Genomic DNA, 21,194 nt, shown 5'->3' with positions numbered 1-21,194 from the left:
TATAGCCATGTATTGATTTTATAAAAGTTTTTAACAGCAACAGGAACTGAAATACACTCTGAATTGTATAAAATCTATAAAACATAGAAGACTGACAATCTATAATGATGCCTGTAAAATGTAAATTCATTTAGATCGGTGGCTGGCCAAAATTTAGACTCGGTCAGATTCCTGGAATTTCTTCAGCAAAGGTTCATCCGCTCGCAGGGCAAAGGTCAAAGTGCGCTTCTGATAGTACTGAGAGTTGAGCTCCAGGTTCTCTATCACATCGGAGAGGAGGTGGGCTCGCTCCACAGAACAGCCGGGCGCATCATAGCTCAGAGCAGTGAAATGCACATGGAGATGGTAGTAGGACGGCTGGTAATGGAGGTAGATCCTCAACTGGGGTCCAGCGATGCCAAAGCGCTTCACTATCGCTTCCTAGTTTGGGAGAAAAATGAGTAGTATGACAAAGATTCAAACTAGCAACGACAATTTGACAACTGTAGCATGGGTCAAGCAAAAAAGCGGGAGATCTTTATTCGTATTTCATAGGTAATTTTTGTCCAGTCGTGTTCGAATCTAGGGGGTGGTGCTCATCCCCGTTTCCAAGCCATAGAGCCAGCGTTTGTTCGAAGACAATCTTTCCGTGGTCACATGGCCAGTGCGACTTAGACACGGAACGCTGTTACCTTCCCACCGAAGTGGTCCCTATTTATCTACTCGCATTTGCATGCTTTCGAACCGCTAGGTTGGCGGGAGCTAGGACAAGCGATGGGCGCTCACTCCATCGTGTGGATTCGAACTTACAGCTGCAGATCTACAAATCTTACAGCACAGAGGCTTCTGCGGTTTAACCTGCAGTGCCACCACGTCCTATTCGTATTTCATATCCCTGCCCAAATGTTCTCCAAAACCCTGTAAGGCTTGACTTGCTACCCATCAAAAGCACAACGCAACCACAAAGTCATTTAAAGGAGCACAAATACACATGGATTTGGCACAAAACTGGCCTTGGAATCCAAAAGCTTTAAGCCAGCATAAGCCTTCCTGAGATTGTTCCTTTTATGTTCCCATTATCCTTCAGCATTGCCTTTGCTATTATAGGCGGATGGGAGCTATAATAACATCTGGAAGGCCACAAGTTGCCCCCCCCCTCCACTTTAGGATTACAGAAGATATGGACTAATAAAAAAATGTCTGCCTTGTGCTTAAGGGCATCTAATTCACCCTTTGGCAGGGGGAGATTAATTCAAGGAGGGGCAGAAGATCTTCTCTGTGATGGTGTCCTGCTTATGACGCAGTGCAGGAATCTTGAAATTACAGCATGAAATCTTGAAATGGCTGCCTAATATCCACTATGTCGATATCACACAGGAGTAAGTGGTGTAGGGATGAAAGGTAACACTCTGAAATGGACTGAGAGTCAGTACAGTCATGGTCTTCTAATAATGTCATCTCCTGTGGCGTGAAATCCTGCCTCTCTCTATGGCTCTTTTTCAGGCTCTGTAAATGTCTAAATGTAGTCCATCATGCTCACATTTCGGGGGGGGGGCTACTGTCTCTGAATTGTTACTCTGAGTTATCCATCTCTTGACCCACAAATCAGACACATGCTCTTCCTGAAAGTCTCAAGTCATTCCAAACTGCTTTTTCTCTGTGAAATTGGGAGCTCTACCCACTAGCATTCTGCCTCTCACCATTAATAATAAATGGAGAACTGAATCAAGCACTTCTGACTGTCTCTGACATGTTGCCTTACCTTCAACCTCAGAGAAAGCTCCAGTCTACGTAAAGACACCAGAAGATAAAACATGTTTTCTGTGGGGTATTATTTTGAGGACATTCGTTGACTAGCTTGTTGAAGCTAGCAGGCTGTGAAGCCATAGAAAGGAGGTCGGTTCTCCATTGCGCTCCTGGAAAAGAGCCAGCCTGTGTAAGCCTTGGGCAAGCCATACGCTCCCAAAGTGCCATTCAAAAGACAGGAATGGTAATCCACCTCTGAGTACTCTATATCCAGAAAACCCTAGAAAGGGTTGCCATAACTTGGAATGGACCTGACAGTGCACAAATCTTATGGTTTTGTTATTATTTAAGAGAGTTGCATGCCCTTGTCTGTGGAGTGGTAATATTAAAGGCTCCTTTAGAGCCACAATACTAGCGAGGAAGCCAAAGCCGGAATGCCTCCCTCTCAAAAAACACAAACTGAATGGTGTCTCCTTTTTGGAAGAGAGTCTTTGGTTTCAAAAGACATTCTATTCTAGATGGGAGTAATCACAGAAAGGGAGCAAGAACAAAGGGCTTTAAAGATGGTCATCAATAGATAGCACCTAGACAATAAACTGAGCAGCAAGCAACCTGTAAAACAGGTTACTCTCAACCCCACAGGTAGGCTGTATGCCTACTTCAAGTGCTATTTTTAAATCTGCATCTATGATAGGACGTTTAAACAAATATGTATCCTCTTTATTTTTTTGTGATGATAGGCACATGGTTACTCCTAACAGAGCCACCCTCATCTAAGGTGGACAATTTTCAAAGGACAGGGGCCTCTTTTCTTTTCCTCTGGGTCTTGGGGGGGCTGCAGACGCTCTCCAAACATCTTCCCCCCCCCAACCCTTTCAAATGCAAACTGCATCTCCCAGAGGCCACTTGGGGACACCAATTGTATGATACACCCAATATCTGCCTCTGAAATGCAGGGGCCGGATGTAGGCCTGAAAAGACTTTCTATTTTTATTTTGTATGTGTGGTTGTGGTTTTGCCAACTTTTTGTATTAAAGAGAACAAATAAAAACCTATTTAAAATGCAAGAAGCCCTGATTTGTTGATGGAGAAAGACCTATGCAGAGGAATCGAACATGTCAGATTAAAGGTGAATCTAGAAGTGTTTTCTCTGATTTATTAATTTCTAAGGGGCATTTTCAAACATTTGCTTTCTTTTCCTCTCCCATACACACACATACACACCTCACTGCAGCATGAAGTAGAACAGCCTGTCAGAGACACACAATGCAGGTCCTGTGTGTGTGTCTATTTCAGGTCTTATTTCTCTTCAGTAACTGCCATAGTAAGACCCACTGGGTTGAGACTGTGGTGGGTGGAAAGAAAATACAGTTGTTGGCATGCTTCCTCTCAAAAGGGATCTCTTCTGGATTATATAGCTTTCCATTCCGACTTCATCGCTCTGCAGGATTTAGCAAGTTACAAGCTTCCATTACCAGACAGTGTAATCAAAGCTATAAACAGCAGCACGGAATGTGTCAAGAGTCCTTCCAAAACGCCAGTCTCTTAGTTTGCTCAAGGACTGCAGGAAACTTTGGTCCAATCTGTAACTTAATTTCTGCTTTCTAATGGTGCAAGGTTATTGTGGTTCCCCCCCCCCCGGAAGACTCCACAGTGGGGGTGGAGTCCATCTGCCTTGCACATCACCTCCATGATGGCACTTTATATGGTCATAACACCCATTTCAAAAGAGGGATCAACTGATATCATACATGCAATGCCCTCCTGCTCACAGGAGAGGGCACTGGCTCAGGATTGGGGTCATTATGTGCATCTTGCCACAGCCAAAGGTTGACAGAAGGCTATGAATTCTTTCCCTGGGTCAAAAGCCTGGAGGAGTGTAATCGGCACTAACCACTGGGGCAAAGAGAACTTGAATGTAGTGGGAGGAAAAGGGCAGGAACATTTCCACATAAGAAGCTTCCCACCCAGCTGGGGCTATAAAAGAAGAAGCTACTGGAGGGGAAAGAGCTAGTTGGATGGCTTCGTGGTTTAGGTATCTGGCTGAGAGTTCGATTCCCCACTGTGCCTCCTGAGAGTAGAGCCAGGCTTTGTGGCCTTGGGCAAGCTGCACAGTCCCAGGGCATCCAACAGAAGAAGGAAATGGTAAATCACTTCTGTGTATTCTCTACCTGGAAAACACTGAAAAGGGATGCTATAAGTCAAAACTGACTTGATGCCACATGATTATTACCAGAGGGGAGGGGAAGCCTGCAAGGAAGATGAAGAAAGAACCAGACAGAGGGAGAATAAGGAAGGATTGTGGTCGAGACAGAGAATTCAACAGAGGCAGATGACTGTGGAGCGGAGGAATGAAATGACAGCCCTGAGTGGGCAAGTGGAACCAACAGTCCCCCTGGTCTACATCTACTTTCCCAGACTCTCTTAATTGATGAGTCTTTCTGACTAAGCCCAGTACTACTCTAGGCAGCAAGATTTCAGCACTCTGTGTCATAACTGAAGGATGAGAAGCCAAATCCAAAGGTCACACTGACCCCCACCAAAATGAGTGGTGAAGACATCAGATACAGGTTAAACGTCTGTGCTTGATGGCTGAGGGTTTGAAAGAAGGAAAGATGAAACCACCAGCTATTCCCTTTTCTGTTTGTGCTTCAGGATTAGTGGCACCGGAGTGAAGAGGGGCCACCTGGGTGGGACTAAAGAACAGGACTATAGGCTGGAGAAGGCTTGAGAGAAGCACCTATATGTAAACCGTTCTACAAGAAAGGTTTTGCTGGTTGTAAATGCTGTTGGACCTTCCTTACGATGACCAACACAGACGATGGTCTACTCAACACCCATTTACTCATGGACAGAATAAACCCTCTCACATCTCTGAGGAAAAAAAGTTTGTGGTGCCACAGTGTGACCATCCAATACTGTAAGTGATAGAAGTATGCAGAATTGTTCTTTTTCAATGCTGAGAGTTGTCCAAAAATGCCAATCTACACCCCTCTAGTAAGTGGTAAAAATGGAAGTGTGAACGCTCATTGTGGCAGCCCTCACAGCCACCCACCCCAAGGCCTGGCGCTCACTGTACTCAAAGAGCCCACTGTGCCATGGTGAGCATAATGTCAAACCATATTGATCTGCCTTGCAGCATAAGACACACAAACACAAACACACCCGAAGCATTTGCACTTGAGTTCCTCCGGAGCCCTCTTCGATACACCCTTGCAAAACAGCAGGGAGAAATGAGCAACACATTTCAAAAAACGAATTCTCCGTGACCAGTTCCTTGGGCTCTGAGAAAACTGGGCAAAGCATGTATTTGGCTCCAACTGCAGATCACAATTCCAGCTTAACTCTTCAAGAAGCCGCTTGAGCCAAGAGGAAATGACAGCATGTTTTCTAAGAAGTGCGAGTTTGCTCCACAGAGATGTATAATACTTCAGACGGCACGGACCTGACCATATTTCTGCAGTTATTCCGCAAATGTGAGAGACAACTTGAAAGTTACGGCACAGAAGGAATGCGAAGCCAAAAAGGGAATTTGCACATCAGGGTTTGTTGCTTTTCTGTTTTAAAGCTGCATGTTGAGAAACGTGTAGCAGATGATCGGTTTGTGCACATGGGAAACCTTAGGAGTGATCTTCTAAAACAGAAGGAAGGTATTATTGCTCAAGCTGGCAATAAGTTTATGTGGAATCAGCGGTACCAATTTTAACTGAAAATGAATTAAGATGGGTTTTAATGTCTCCAAGACAAAAGAAAGATGAAGCGACGAGAGAGTTTTGTATCCCTGCTGGCTAACCAGCTATATTATGAAAGAAAATCTCCCTTGTCTGGGAGAGGTGTCACAAAGCAGGGGGTTACCTCATCCCAAAATAGTGGTGTCTGCCCCATCTTTGGGACCGTGAGCCACTGGTATTTGTACATAAAGAACTCTCTCTGTTAAAGGAATCTCTTAGTTCAATACTCCAGGTAACCATCAGAAACATTTAGCCCTGTACAGAAGAAACAGCTCTTAGATTATTTCTATTCTGAGTGTAATCAGGTCAAACCCAACTATAACAAGCTCACCTGCCTTATACGGAGTCAGGCCTTGGGTCATCTAGCTCAGCATTGCTGACAGAGAGGAAAGCAGACAGGGCTTTATTACTCTTTATGCTTGCAAAGTGTTTCAGGGGCCACTGAAAAACACATGATGTACACCTATGTGAACACACTGCAGCTAAATCCTGCTATTCCCATGTAATCTCAGTACACTCATACATCACCGGTACATGCCTGCTCTTATTCCTTCTCCTTGTATTAACTGTGTGTGCCATCATGATGGTATGTTGATAAAACAAAAGAGCGGGACCAACTCGAGACTTTAATACTGGTTCTAGCCTCAGGTTATGTCGGATTTTGTGAGTGCAGCCTGAAATGTTCAAGTAGATTACACCTGGGTTTCCATCAAAGCAGCAGTTGCTGAGCATGGCAGCACTCAGCTTTGAAACATTCTGCCCAACATCTGGCCGCAGAGAGACATGCAATTAATCTGTTTTGCCCGGCAGCGGGCAATACGTCACCTGGGGAAACAATGGTCCCCAGACAGCCAAGGAAGTGGTGGCGGCAGCAGAAGGCAGGGGAGGGCACACGTTTTGAGACGGAGAAGTTATAAATCCGCACCATGGTGAGGATGCGGCTGAGCCTGAAATATCTCACCTTAAAAAAAGAAAGAAAGATAAATATCCCTCCCCATTAAAGAGGAAAGCTTGGCTTCTTCTTGGTTGCCTGCCAGAACCTCGCCAGCTTAGTCTTTCAGTTAACAAACCAGTCAGATGCTTAATGCAAGTGGTTTCACAGGAAATGAGCAAGCAAGCCGCTTCAAGAGAAATGGACTTACCATCCTCCTTTCCTGCCCCTCGGCAGAATTTCCCCCGTGTCGCCCCTGGCCTGGTGCCAACAGCTCAGTGTCCTGTCTCAAAACCCTGTACACGAGGCTTTCTGTGGCGCTGCCTGCATGTGCCTCTCTGCACATGTTTGGCACTGCCTGCTACAGCCCCATGAGTAACTCCACTCAACAACAAAAACAAAACGAGGAAACAAACAAAGCATCGGAGATACGCTTTCTTGCACTGAAGGAGAGGAAACCGTGACATTTCTAAAGAAGATGCAGAACATTGTTTTTCGAGCAAGATTCACACAAAGGACAGGGCACTGGAAGGACAGATTGAATACCAGCAAGTTTTCTTATCCTTGGCAGAGAAAGCCAATTTTGTCAACCTCGGCATCCTCCTGGAAATTTTGACAACTTCCGTTCCAACACAAGAGTGAAAAGTGCAACACTTTCTTCCATCAAAAGCAACATTATCAAAACAGGTGGTGGCAGAAAATAGTGCAGAAATCATTGTCTTTTGCATTAATCTTGTAGTTTGTGGAAGATGCAAGGTTCTTAATGCAAAATGGCTGAAATCTTGTTACTTAGCACAGTAAGTTGCAACTAGAGTAGGCCCACTGAATCATTGGAATTTCTGGAGAAGTTGACTCACCAAATCCTCCCCGATTGAATAGGACTGCAGTTATGGGTTACTATATAGCAAAGTGACAAGATTCCAGCCAGTTCAATGTGGGGGTCAAAACAGAAATCCTTTACACAGAGCCTTACCAGGAATAAGCCGATACGATTCCAGCCACTGGCATTCTAATTGCCATGTCTGTTAGAAAGGTTTATTTATTACATTTCCGTCTTGTCTTTCCTCTAATGAGTTCAAGACAGCATACAGGAGTGCCCTCCTTTCCACTTAATAATCAAAACAATTTTATGAGGTATGTCAAGTTGCGAGAGAACGGTGTCTGCGGTTGTTCCATCCAGGCAGAATACTGAAGTGCAGGGGATTGCTCTGAGCGACGTCCGGGGGTATTTTCTGATCTCATGGAAATTCCAGTTAAGTAGGAGTGGACTAAGATTAAGGATGGAATCTGGTAGGTCCTGTATCTTTTGAACCCACGGAGAATTCCACTCTTCCTCTGAACACAGCCAATCTACTAACAACCAGAATCGGGTACAGTATTTCGGATTCTCAGCATTATAATTACCCTTAAAATGGCCTAGAACAGTGGTTCCTAACCTTTGAGTAATCCAGGTGTTCTTGGACTGCAACTTCCAGAAACTTTCACCACTAGCTGTGCTGGCCAGGATTTCTGGGAGTGACAATGCTGTCAAATGTATACCTTGTAGGTGTAATTCTCTGTGAATTTTGCCACAAAGTACAGTGGTGCCTCGCTTAACGATTGCCTCGCTTAACGAGGAAATCGCTGCACGATTAGGTTTTTGCAATCGCTTTTGCGATGCAAAACGATGGTTTAAATGGGTTTTTCCACTTTGCGATGATCAGTTCCCTGCTTCGGGAACCAATTTCCGCTTTACGACGATCAGCAAATAGCTGATCGTCGGGTTTCAAAATGGCCACCGGCTGAAGAAAATGCCCCCCTGCTGTTTTTAGGAAGGCTTTTTCACTTAACAGGCACCAGAAAATGGCTGCCGTATGGAAGATCTTCGCTGAATGAGCAGGTATTCAGCCCACTGGAACACACTGAACGGTTTTCAAGGCCTTTCAATGAGTTTAATATCTTTTGACATTTTTGCTCTACAGCAATTTTGCTGGAACGAATTAACATCGTCAAGCGAGGCACCACTATATGACTCTGGTGCTAAAACATCCCATCAGTCTGGAGGAGAGGGTTAACAGACCGTTACATTTAGCAGCTAATCATGCAATCTGTTTCCATGAAATGAAAAAACTCCACCTGCTGATTTAAATTTATTTTAATTTCTAGATTTATTTAGCAGACCAAAGCTCTGTTGTGCCTATAGGAGCGGTCTAAGATTGTGAGCAGAGATGGGGGCTGAGTATTCGTGTACAAATATGCGACTGGCGTCATTTTCTGCCCCTCAATCATGGTAGTAGCTTAGCTGCTGCCGTCCCATCTGCCCGTTTGCCTAGCCACTCTGTAGCTGAGTGGGGAGACCTGTTTTCCCACCCCCTTGCTGGAGCAGCTGCGCAAGCAGGGAAGCGGGGCTGCGGCAGCCGGGGCGCAGAAGAGGACACCAGACGCATGCACCATGTATGAAGTAGCCTGGTGGGTTCTTGGGAGGGTGGGTGTTCATCAAGCCGGTCAACGGGAAAGCAAGCTATGAATATGAAGCCCCCATCTCTCATTTTGAATAATTGGAAGGAGGGAACAATTCAAACTAAACAGTACAAGATACCTACCTTCCCTTCTTTTAAGATGTTCCTAAGCAGAGGTAGATGCTCAGCTGTAAGGTCTCTCAGTGACTTGATTCCCCGGCAATGGCAGATGGCAATCAAATACAAATCATCTAGCTGCAAAGACAGAAGAGATGGCCGATGTTTGAGAAGCAGAGAAAGGATTCTCAGCTTTTCCTACACCATAGATCTAGTTGTGCTGATGTTTTCTTAAAGGTTGAACAGGTATCTTTTAGTAAGGCTTCAGCTGCTGAATTTGCTTTTCTAAGGCAGCAAGCATGTTAATGTTGATCCCTTTACCTGGTTAAAATCACCTCCCAGGAAAATGAACGAATTGCTTGTTTACCGAGATACTAAGAAAGAAATGCCTCTTATAATTGTTGGAGAGGAAAAGCAGAGTTTGAACCTGTATCCTCTATGACAGCATTGCGAAGATTCTGGGACAGGTTCCAAACACTGCAGTTCCCTACATTTAACTTCCCAAAAATGAACAAAACATTTGGCAAAATCAACCTTGTGAGGAATGCAGCTTGGGAAACTATTTTGGTTAGATGTCTAGCCTTAATTCATTTGTGTGATTCTCTGGCTTGATGGGTCCTTCCCCCCCCCGCATGCACTTCCCCCCCACAGCTGCTTTGAGCACACACATGCATGCCGAAGGGGTGGAGGAGCGCTCACGCCTGCACTGGCGCAAGCACGTGTGCTCCCCCATTGCTTTGCACATGCGCCCAAGGGCACATGCGCATGCACCCATGAGTGCGAGTGGGGGGGCGCCTTCCTCAGAGGCCAAAAGTGTTGGAGCCAGGTGGATCTCTATAGGGAGGGTGTTCCAAAGTTGGGGGGGGCAACAGCTGAGAAGGCCCTATTTCGGCATGCCATCCCCCCCTCACCTTTTTCAGGGATGGCACCTTCAGAAGGGCCTCCTGGCCTGATCTTAGGTGCTCTTGAACAAAAGTTTCCAGTCTTGTTTAACATGAAGCCAATAAAATAACAAAACTCCACCAAAGATACTGTAAGTCATATTTTTTTAAAAGTACTTGTTCTCTAGTCTGAGCCTTTGCTCAGACTAGGGATCCAGATTCAGACCCACTAAAATCATTGGGGCTTTAGTTATCGCCAATTTAAATCATTACTCATTTAAGCCTTATTGGTCAGAATCCTGTTACGAGTTAACATAAAGCTGGCATAACTTGTTCTGGCTAAATGTGGCTACCTGGTGGGGTGCCAGGTTGTACAACTGGACATGTGACTAGGCATGTAATCAAGATGTGTCCATACCTACCATTCGTGAGAACGTCACACAAACCTTACATGAACACCAACAGAATTCTGGCTCCTGAATTCAAGGAGCCTGGTTTCTGTACGTCTGAATCTCTATCCAACCCAAGAGACAGATTTAAAAAAATCTGGCTTTAATCCCTCCCTCCCTCCTTCTGCATATATATATATGAGATAAAAATGAGAAATGGGGTTTCTGTAGTATCGGTAGCCCAAACAGAAGATAAGTGGAATTTCCAGTACTTTCCCTAGCACTTGAATTCCCAGAAGAGGTTGTGACTAAAAATAACCTCCACACCATTTCAAGTTTGAAACGTCAAGAGTCCAAGAGAGACTTGTAGCTCTAACTACTCACTAGTTTTCATGGGGATCAAGGTTAAGAATCAGTCTCGCTGAGAGAGCAGTGAACTAGCAACTCAGTTTAAGGAGTGGAAGATATTTGCACAGAACCCAGACCCGACAGCTGCAATAAAATAAACAGGACCTGGACTGACTCCACAAAAGGGGGCCTATTTGCAGCAGCGACAGATGGTGCTCATCACCAGATGTTCTTCACTGTAACCCACCCTGATGGGTCCCCAGTGCAAAGCAATGTGTACATCGCTCTTTTATATGAAATGTAAGAAAAGTTTAGAAATGCAGCCCTGGCCACAACGTTTAGCTTCTTGTAAACATCAGTTTCCATTACTTCTTAAAAGAGCTCTTCTTGAGCACTTACTACAAATATTGCCGAAGTAGCTTGGCACTAGAAGAGTGATTGCCTTCAAGGAATCGTCGGCTTGTGCACCGTCCGCTTTCTCTTTCTTTTTATTTTTCCTGGTTTGAGTCAAACCACAGTTTACTGTTTTGCCTGCACCCCCATTTTAAGCAAACCACAGTTTAACACTTCACCCAAACTGGCAAGTTATGGGTTTACCTATTCTCTAAAAACCAGGGTTGAAAACCTGGACCAGCCCTGGAAGCTGTCTTGTTCTACTAGCACCAAACACATGTTTTAATATGTCTGAACTAGCCAGTGTAAAACCTGAAGCCTTGGAATGCAGAGGAGTAACTAGGTAGGATTTTCAGCACTTAAAACTGTCTCTTTATTTATTCAAAGTAGTTTTAACCTGTTACTTGCCAAAAAAGAAACTGATGTGACTTATATGCTCATTAGTTCCAGCCTGCAAGTTAACAATAAAAAGCAACACAACAGAAAGGAAAAAGAGGTAAGGAACCAGAAAAGGATTCTTAAGAACATAGATAAAAACATAAGAAGTGCCCTGCTGGATCAGGCCAAGGGCCCATCCAGTCGAGCTCCCTGTATCTCCCAGTGGCCCCACCAGATGCCTCTGGGAGCCCATGAAACAATACCTGTCTCCCGATACTACTCCCCTGCATCTGGCATTTTGAAGTACGTACCATCCTTTTAAGCCTGGACATTATACATCCCCATCATGGCTTGTCACCTGATGGACTTTTCCTCCAGAAATCTGTCCAATCCCCTTTTAAAGGCATCTAGGCCAGATGCCATCACATCTTGTGGCAAGGTGTTCCACAGACTAACAACACGCTGGGTAAATAAATATTTTCTTCAATGGACCTGTTGGAACGGTGGTCTCCTCTCTCTTGATGCCCAATGGAAAGGCTGATGGAAGGGGCCATTGAGGGAGGAGCCTTCAGAGAGAGGTGGTCTTTCATCAAGGCTGAGGGAATGACCCCACTTCCCATCTCTTCCTGCTGCAACCTGATGAAGTGGCTCCACCTTTCTGAGTTGCGCTGGAGAAAAGTTACTTATTTCCCCCAGCAGTGTTGTTCTTCTAGGTGCTGCAGTTCTACAAATGCAAATTTCTCAAACTTTATGAAGGATCCCCTGCAGACCCTGACAGCAAACCTGACCGTTTTTGCCTTTCAGACAACCTGCTCACATCTGCTCTTTTTAATAACAGAACTATAATCTGGATCATGTGGATTAATCTGTCAGGACGGACAGGTGGGTCTCGCATGCAGAGGGTTGAACTTCCCCTCCTTGGCTGGGGGAGATGTCATATAATTCCACCCGGCAACATCTGTTACTTTATTTAGCAAACAATTCCCTCACAAGCTGCTTGCCTGGATTGCCTGACAGTTTGAATAACATCAGCTCCACCTATCCTCTTCGCTTATAGAGGTCACTGGCCCTCTAAAGGATAACCCATTGTTGACACAGATAAAGCAGTATTCCAACTGCTCCGCAGCAGCCTGCGTTAATTAAAGGCCTGTAATAATTAAAGCCTGCTGTTCATTTCCCCCCAACCAAATTGACCCCCTTGGAAAATCAAAAAACTCCCCGGAGTGATGCTTTGACACCCAATTGAATCAGGATTGCTTCCCTATAGGGAGCTGTACATCACCCTTTATAATGTGATTTGATGGCCTACAGCTTGGCTGGGAGCAACAGAGATGCAGTGTGGCAGTAAGAGGATGAGAATTCACATAACGCATTAGAATAGATCTAAAGGGCATAGATCTAAATGACAACCCCCCCCCACACACACACACACCAGACAGTAATAGCAGTGAGGAGTGTTAATGAGAGCCATCCAGGGTGAAACATGCCTTATTTACATCTGGTTTGGATTACTGCAAAGAACTCTGCATGTCTTCAGAAACACCAGTTGGTCAAGCAGCGTGGATGGTAGTGGGCATATCACACCCGGGTGGCTGAGGGGCCTAACACCAAGAGAAGCCCAGTAGGAAAAAACTAGAAATTGTGCCTTCTCGGCAGCGGCCCCGCGCCTCTGGAACAACTTTCCTGTAGAGATCCGCATGGCTCCCTCACTGAGGGCCTTCAAGACTAGCTTGAAGACATGGCTATACAGGCGGGCCTTCCCTACAGCCATTAACTAGCCTATCTCCCCTTTTCTTTTTATCTCTCTTTCTTCTTTTTCTTATTTTTTTCCTTTCCACCTCTTGGACTTTGTGATTAATTTGGATTTTACCTCAGTTTATTTTTATGTTATATGTAAATCGCCCACAGTAGACACATTCTAAATGGGCGGTATATAAATCTAATAAATAAATATCGATTCATTTTCAAGCACATCTCAGTGTCTTTGACAAGTTCTAAACCCCTATTTGTTTTTTATTGATTGATTGATTGACTGATTGACTGATTGATTGATTGATTGATTGATTTATAAGTTACATCTATATCCCATCTCCTGTCCCATGAGCTCAAGGTTCTCACAGCAATGTCCATGGCTCCTTCTACTCAATTTTATTCTTACAAGAACACCATGACGTAGGGCAGGCTCAGAAGAAAGGGGCTGGCTCAGAGTCATTTGGTGAATTTCAAAGCTCAACGAGGACTCCTACCTAAATCTTTCAACTTGAAGTCCAACATTTTAACCTTTATGATTTTGTAATGTCCTGCCAAGTGATTTCAGACTTATGAAACAGCGACCTCCAAAAGGCCCAATAATTCATAGCCCTGCTCAGATCTTGAAAACTCAAGACCATGGATGTTTTTACTGAGTCAATCCCTATCATATTTGGTCTTTCTCTTTTTCAAACTGTCTTCAACCTTTCCAATCATTATTATCTATTCCGGTGGGTCTTGTCTCATAACGTGTTCAAGCCACTGAGCACTTTAAATGCCTTAGGATCAACTAACCTTAGGGACTGCCTCACCCCATGCCATTCTGCCTGTGTACTAAGCTCTGACGAAAAAACTTTTTTATATGTCCCAGATATAGTCAAGACATGACTGACGGGGAGAAGAGAACGCTCCTTCTCAGAAGGCCTTTTTCACCTGATCCATGGAATTCTCCCAAAAACTACCATATTTTTTGCTCCATAAGGCACACTTTCCCCCAAAAAACAGTGGGGGGGAAAGTATGTGCGTCTTATGGAGCTAATACAGTAAAAAAGGGTTCAGCCACCACCACCCAGAAGCCTCCCACTGCCATGCTTTTTCATAATTTTCATAATTTTCATAAATTTCACTTTAAATGCCTTAGGATCAACTTACCTTAGGGACTGCCTCCCCCAATGCCAAAACTTTTTTATATGTCCCAGATAAAGTCAAGACATGACTGACAGGGAGAAGAGAACGCTCCTTTTCAGAAGGCCTTTTTCACCTGATCCATGGAATTCTCTGGTCCCAAAAACTAGATAGCTCAGCGGTTCAGATACCTGGCTGCAGAACCAGAGATTGGAGTTCAATTCCACACTGTGCCTTCAGGGAAAGGAGCCAGCCTGCGTAGCCTTGGGCAAGCTGCACAGTCCCAGGGCTCCCCCCAGAAGAATGGAAAGATAAACCACTTCTGAGTATTCCTTTCCTGACAATCCTGAAAAAGGTTGCCGTAAATCAGAATTGAGTTGCTGGCACATGATTATTATTGTAAGCCAACATTTCACCACTTGGTAAGAGCCATGATCTAACATATATTCCTTCCCTAAATTGTTTGAAAACAGCAGATGTTCTTATAAAGAACCAACCAACATCTTAGCTGACCTGTTTTTGATTCCATTTAAGATCTGGAATGAGAACAAAACCATTGGCAGGATCCGGATTTTCATAGATTATTCGATCAGCCTCGGCTTTCTTTTCCAGGATGTTGTATACCCACTAGAAGACATAAATAAATTCCTCTTAAAATATGAGATAGAGAGAGAGAGAAATATTTATCAACAGTAAATCAAGCATCTCTCTAACATATGCTCTTTTTACTCCAAGTCACCCCTAGAAATGTAATTGTAGGTTCGGCTTTAAAAACAGCTCTACCTTCATCTGGATTCACAAAAGAGCCAAATGATTTCATAGCTAATAGGGTCTGTGGTTAATTAGCCATAAAACAGCCAAACACTATGCCTCAGTGCCTTTGCTGATCTCTGACGGACTCACGGGAATTATTTTTTCATATACCAGCACAGCCATCCCGGCCACGTGAATTACTGGATGCAGGATGCATCAGCTAGCCACTTCTGAAAGCAGAACACTCAATTTCATAAACTCTTTGGTTGCGTCCAAAGAACAGTTACATCACTCCTGGCCGAACAACGGCAGAACCATTGTGTAATGGGTTTGGAAAGAACGGTCCTTGACATTGGCTTTGCCAAAAGAAAATGGCTTGAACACAACTGTCAGGAGGAGGCAGAAAAAGGAATAATGGAGACTTTGTTAAATGAAATTAGTTGCAAGGTCCTTAAGGAGACAGTCTGCCCCATCTTTTTCTGGTGCGGAAACCAATACAGAATGGAAATAGTCAGGACTTGCCAAACTTTCTGCCAGAGATGTGCCAGCGGCAATCTATTTTAATTAACTACCTAAGGCAGAGTGGGCAACTTTGAAGGGTCTGGGAATCACTGGCCCTGAAAATTCAAAACAAACAAAAACAAAATTTCCTGAAGGTGGATGGAAGTCTACTGCTAGTTTAAGTTTGGGGGCTGGACCCCATTTTGATGTAAAAGGACAGCTCTTGGGGGCTTCCAGGAACACAAAATTGTTCTTTTGGGGTGGGTCTAGGAAAAAAAAGGGGGGATATCAGGGAGGGTAGATCTGCATACAATTCTCAGGCTGAACTTCAATCTTCACTGATTTAAGGGGTTGTCAGCTGTATCTCTGCATAAGGTACTGTTCCAAGCTTTCTCTCCTTCCTTGTCAATAAATCATACTCTCATTTAGCCACACTGTGTCTAGGAGAAAGTTTCATTTTGTCTGCCTTTTAGACAATCTGACCTAATTTGCACTTTGCAGAGCTTGGAGAACAGTAATCCTTCTCCAAATGTTTTGATTCAGCTCTAAGCTCAAATACAGTGCACAAAATTGTACATTCGGGATTGCGTGGCGCAACATTGCATATAGTAGGAGGCGAGGCATATAAAATGCAGATGCATGTGTTGAAGGATATTCTAATTAGAAATAAATGTGAAATTGTATGCGTATCCTAAATTGAAGTGATTTAAAAAGCTGGATGGAAAATACAATTATATAAACACAAAGCTGACAAAGACTGGAAGCAATCCATTTGTAAGTGTGAATGGATTATTAAATCACTTCCGATGCAGATGTGGCAGAAACTGCATGAGGTTGGGGATGGACAATGTGTGGTCCTCCAGATGTTGTTCACTGCTGCTAGACCTATAATATTTCATCATTAGCTATAACAGCGAGAGCTGATGAGAGTTCCAGTCCAACGCTATCTGGAAGATTCTCCATTCCTCGTCAGTCTCTCCCCACTCCGTTTCCCAAGCATTAGCTGAATAAGATTTCCCACTTGTGAACATCTGAGAGTATTTAAATACAAGACAACAGTGGTCTGATTCAAACATATGGCATCACACTATGTGACACAGCAGCAAAAAAAAAACCCTGGCCATCATGCATTCTTTAGCTACAAGGAGGTGATCAGGAACCTCCATGTCTGGTTTTTAGCTAGCCAGAAAAATCTCCATTTTTCTTGCATGCAACACTCTTTAGGGTCTCATCCCTCCTTTCAAGCCTTTTCACGTTCATAAAAGCCTGACACCTCTCTTCACCTTTTCAGCTCCACCACCCTCAGCTGTCAGGCAGTCTGCTTCTTCCTCAAAAGACTCATAGAATTGTAGTGTTGGAAGAGATCTAAGAGTCACCTAGTCCCATCCCCTGTCAAGACAAGAGGTAAAGGTAAAGGTTCCCCTTGACAATTTTTGTCCAGTCGTGTCCGACTCTAGGGGGCGGTGCTCATCCCCGTTTCCAAGCCATAGAGCCAGTGTTTTTGTTCAAAGACAATCTTCCGTGGTCACATGGCCAGTGCAACTTAGACATGGAACGCTGTTACCTTCCCACCGAGGTGGTCCCTATTTATCTACTTGCACTTGCATGCTTTCGAACCGCTAGGTTGGCGGGAGCTGGGACAAGCGATGGACGCTCACTCCGTCATGTGGATTCGATCTTACAACTGCTGGTCTTCTGACCCTGCAGCACAGGCTTCTGCGGTTTAGCCCGCAGCACCACCACGTCCCTTAGTCAAGACAAGAATCCACAACCAAATCATTCCTTTCTGAGGTAATCTGTTTGACATCCCCAACTTTGACCATCAGGAAGCTCTTTGTAATGTTGAATTAGAATCTCATTTCTTGTAAGTGGAATCCACTGGTTTGGGTCCTACCCTCTGGAGCAACAGAGGACAAGCTTGCACCGTCTTCCATACCACAGAACCTCTGAAGTAGGCTATCATCTCAGCTTTCAATATTCTTTTCTTTAGGCTAAGCATGCCCAATTTTCTGTTTCCTTGGTACTTAGGAGCGACGTCTACGTTGGCTCAGGCATGTCGTGAGAATGGCTGACGGTCGGATTCCAAAAGATCTCCTGTATGGAGAATTAGTGCAGGGAAAGCACCCCAGAGGGAGACCATAGCTGCGATACAAGGATATCTGCAAGGAGGACCTGAAGGCCTTAGGAATGGGCCTCAACAGATGGGAAACCTTGACATCCAAGCGTTCAGCCTGGAGGCAGGCGGTGCATCATTGTTGTTGTTGTTTAGTCATTTAGTCGTGTCCAACTCTTTGTGACCCCATGGACCAGAGCACGCCAGGCCCTCCTGTCTTCCACTGCCTCCCGGAGTTGGGTCAAATTCATGTTGGGGGAAACCCCATGAACAGAAACAAAAGGGTGCATCATGGCCTCTCCCAATTTGAAGAGACCCTTGTCCCGCAGATTGAGGCAAAAAGGCAGACCTGAAACAAGCAAAATCAGGGAGCTGGACAGGGGACAGATTGTATTTGTCTTCAGTGTGGAAGGGACTGTCACTCTTGAATTGGCCTCCTCAGCCACACTAGATGCTGTTCCAAGTCCTCCATACAGAGCACGTTACCATAGTCTCTCAAGACTGAAGGATGCCTAATCTTAGGTTCTTAGCAAAGACAGCACCCAATATTTTATGCTCATTTGTGGGATAATTCTAAGATCCAGTGATACATAAGAAAATGCTAGAAGTTGCCAACCTTGGCCATTGAAAGACTTTCAAAGCACTGTGAACCTCATTCATGGTGGTTCTACCATACATGACTCCTGCAGCTAGTGATGTACTATAGGTGTACTATATTTCTAAAGATACTTGCCATCAGCAAATACAAAGAAGAACTCTGTGAGACTCTGTAACATGGGGAATGGACCTTACTGAGGAGACATAATCCAGTATCTGAGCTGGCTGATTTTGCTTCCACGTAATCACCCTGTGGTATGCTACAGCCTGACCAAGGCATGCTGTACATTACCACTGTTAAAATATTGTTTTAATTAAAACAAGAAAAGAAAATGATGTTTGAAAGCACATTTGGAATCTGCAAAGCAAACCTCTCAAAAGAAAGAAAGAAAGAAAGAAGCCAATGTTTTGGAGTTATAAATATTAGAAACAGACCACAACTACTATGAATGCACATTTAATTGTGTAGGCCTCTGATGAAGAATGCTGTCATCAGCAGACCCTAGCCCACATTTAAAACAAATAAACAAAATACTGCTTCAAAATAGATTATCTTTCCCTTTCCTGATGTCTAATATGAGGCGCGTGGGGATTCACAGCTAACTGGAAGGTATATGCTCTTTCCTTAAGAGTTCTTCTCACTGTGCCCCTCATCAAGTACACCTCAGATATGGTATACAAAGTCTATTTGCAGTTTCTAAGCATTAGTCTATGTTCCAGTAGGTTCCAATACACTTATTTTCCTGAAACTTAAAAACACGTTTTAACCTTGAAAACATGAGCCATGGCTAATTCAAAACTTCATCCAAATTATGCCTGGAGTGATGCTCCTTTCACAGTACAATCTTATGCCTGTTTATTGAGGAATTACATTTATGTTTGTTGAGGACATACTCCCAAGTAAAAGCTTATGATGGGACTGTACCTTTGACATCTTCTCCTTGAGCCTCATACTTCATTTAGGCTACTTCTACTATTATTTGTGTAGTTTAGCATTTAACATTGTATTCATAGGCATATCACAACACACACTCCTGGGTGGCGGTGTTTGTGCACCTTACAGAGAGAAACTCTCTCACAGAGAGAGAGGAAGGGGGAAATATATTTTCCAGGGATAGAAACAAAGATGTTTGTGGGGTGTGGAGTGAGCAGAACAAGATATGCTATAAAGAGCAAACAATCTTCATTATTATTACCTTAAAAGATTACTTTCTCCTTCAAATTCTAGCAGAAATATCTACCGATTAATTAATCATAATGCCAAAGTGGTGTGCCGTTTCTGAAACATTTATGTTTCCACTTTGTGCAATTAGTAAGCATTTCTCCCATGAGGATCATCTTCTTTATTCCGGTAAAATTCAAAAGGTTTTGTATTTTCTAACTTAGAAGATAAAGAAAGAGAACAGCCGCTTATCAAAGTTAAGGACTTGCTAGCATGCACACACATGCCTCTCTGAAGCTTCTCCCTTCCCTATTCCATCCAAGTGAAGCATATTTATACAGTAAATGACTTGCCCAGGGCCTCACAACAGGGGGAATTGCTAACTCGGTTAGCAATCTCGCAGAGAATTCTTCCCCTTGTTTGTCCAAGAACAATACATTTTGCATTTTCAGTTGCTGTGAGATGCTAACACATCTCCCTCCCAATCTGTTTGTGATTATTTGAAAGACTTGTTGAGGCAATTCCCACTCACACACTCACTAAGAGTTCTGCGTAACAAATCTGCTTGTTGACATGTATTGCTATGGAAAAATGTCTTGGAATGCACCATTCCCATAGAAGTATGGATAGATATAGAAGATTCATTGATTTTGTACCTCCTTGTTTAGTACATGGCTGTTGTACAGTGGTGCCTCGCAAGAAGATTGCCTCGCGGGACGAAAAACCCGCAACACGATTGGTTTTTGCAATCGCTATGGTGCCTCGCAAGACGGTTTTTTCTATTACCATGCTTCGCAAGACTCCCCCCCCCCGAGACCGATGCCTCGCAAGACGAATAAATTTCATTCATCGTAGGGAACCTCGCAAGACAATTTTTTTTGCAAGACAGCGCTTCCCGCAGAATGAATTATAATCGTCTTGCAAGGCACCACTGTATTGTCTGTTGCTATTTGAACAACTCTGCCAGTTATCATGTTTTCAAGTGCTCTCATTGCTTTGAAAATCACTAAAAGCTCTAGATAATTGATGTAATGTTCCTTCTCCTCTGGTGGCCACGTATGTCCTTCTGTAAGCAATGTACTCCCTGTTGGGTTTGGCTTGCATCTGTTGCAATAAGAATTGATGGTTGAAGTTGAACTGAGGGTACTCCCATCTTGAGATGTTCCCTTCTCGACCTCCATCTCAGCTGTCTTTTTAAATGTGGCAACACAGCAATTTTCTTAAAATGTCAGTGTCTTTTTTCATGGTATCCTAGCAGGTAATAAGCCTGTAGCGGTCTCATTCTCAGTCTGGCATGACATAGTACTGCTGTTGTCAATGTCATTAGGTCTAGAAGTTTTTGAATTGATGTGCTGTTGCTGAAGAAGAGAAACACATCCACACTGCTGAGTGGATAATTTTGTGTGTCCTCTCCTCTAGTAGGTAAGTTCTCAGTGTTACTGAATTGAGAACAGCATCTATGCATTGAAGTGCCTGACACAGTATGAGACTTCTCTAAATTTACTTTTAGACGGAGATCCAAAAAAATTGGGGGAATAAAACTTATATTCTCTGCAAGGACGTTCTGAGCATTTGCCATCAACAACCAAATATCTGTGTATGGAAAGATGCCAATCCCTCACGTCCATAAATAAGCTGCTGCTGGTGCTATACATTTTATGAACACTCTTGGAAGCACTTTGATTTGGTAAATTTTTTGACCACCCACAAGCCAAAGAAAATGCTGATCCTCTGATCTTATAGAAATATGGTAGTATACATCCTTTAAGTCTACTGCTACAAACCAATCTCCCTCTTTCAATAGTAATAGAATGGTCTGAAATGTCACCATACAAAATGTTGTTGTTATGTATTTGTTGACTC

General features: G+C 43.8%; 1 protein-coding gene across 1 annotated transcript in view; it reads right to left on the bottom strand.

Moving 5' to 3' along the window:
* Positions 1-21,194, bottom strand: part of DCPS (decapping enzyme, scavenger) — a 72,379-nt gene continuing 51,185 nt past the window's right edge. The window contains exons 4-6 of the mRNA XM_020811346.3: positions 14,719-14,832; positions 8,970-9,080; positions 1-420 (exon numbers count right to left, since the gene is read on the bottom strand). Of these exons, the coding sequence (XP_020667005.3) occupies positions 154-420; positions 8,970-9,080; positions 14,719-14,832 (492 nt within the window). The 3' untranslated portion in view covers positions 1-153. The remainder of the gene's footprint in view (positions 421-8,969; positions 9,081-14,718; positions 14,833-21,194) is intronic.

Source organism: Pogona vitticeps, chromosome 8 (assembly GCF_051106095.1).
Source record: "Pogona vitticeps strain Pit_001003342236 chromosome 8, PviZW2.1, whole genome shotgun sequence".
Lineage (NCBI taxonomy): Eukaryota > Metazoa > Chordata > Lepidosauria > Squamata > Agamidae > Pogona > Pogona vitticeps.
The sequence above is the reverse complement of the archived record's forward strand: the minus strand, read 5'-3'. Positions and strand labels throughout refer to the sequence as shown.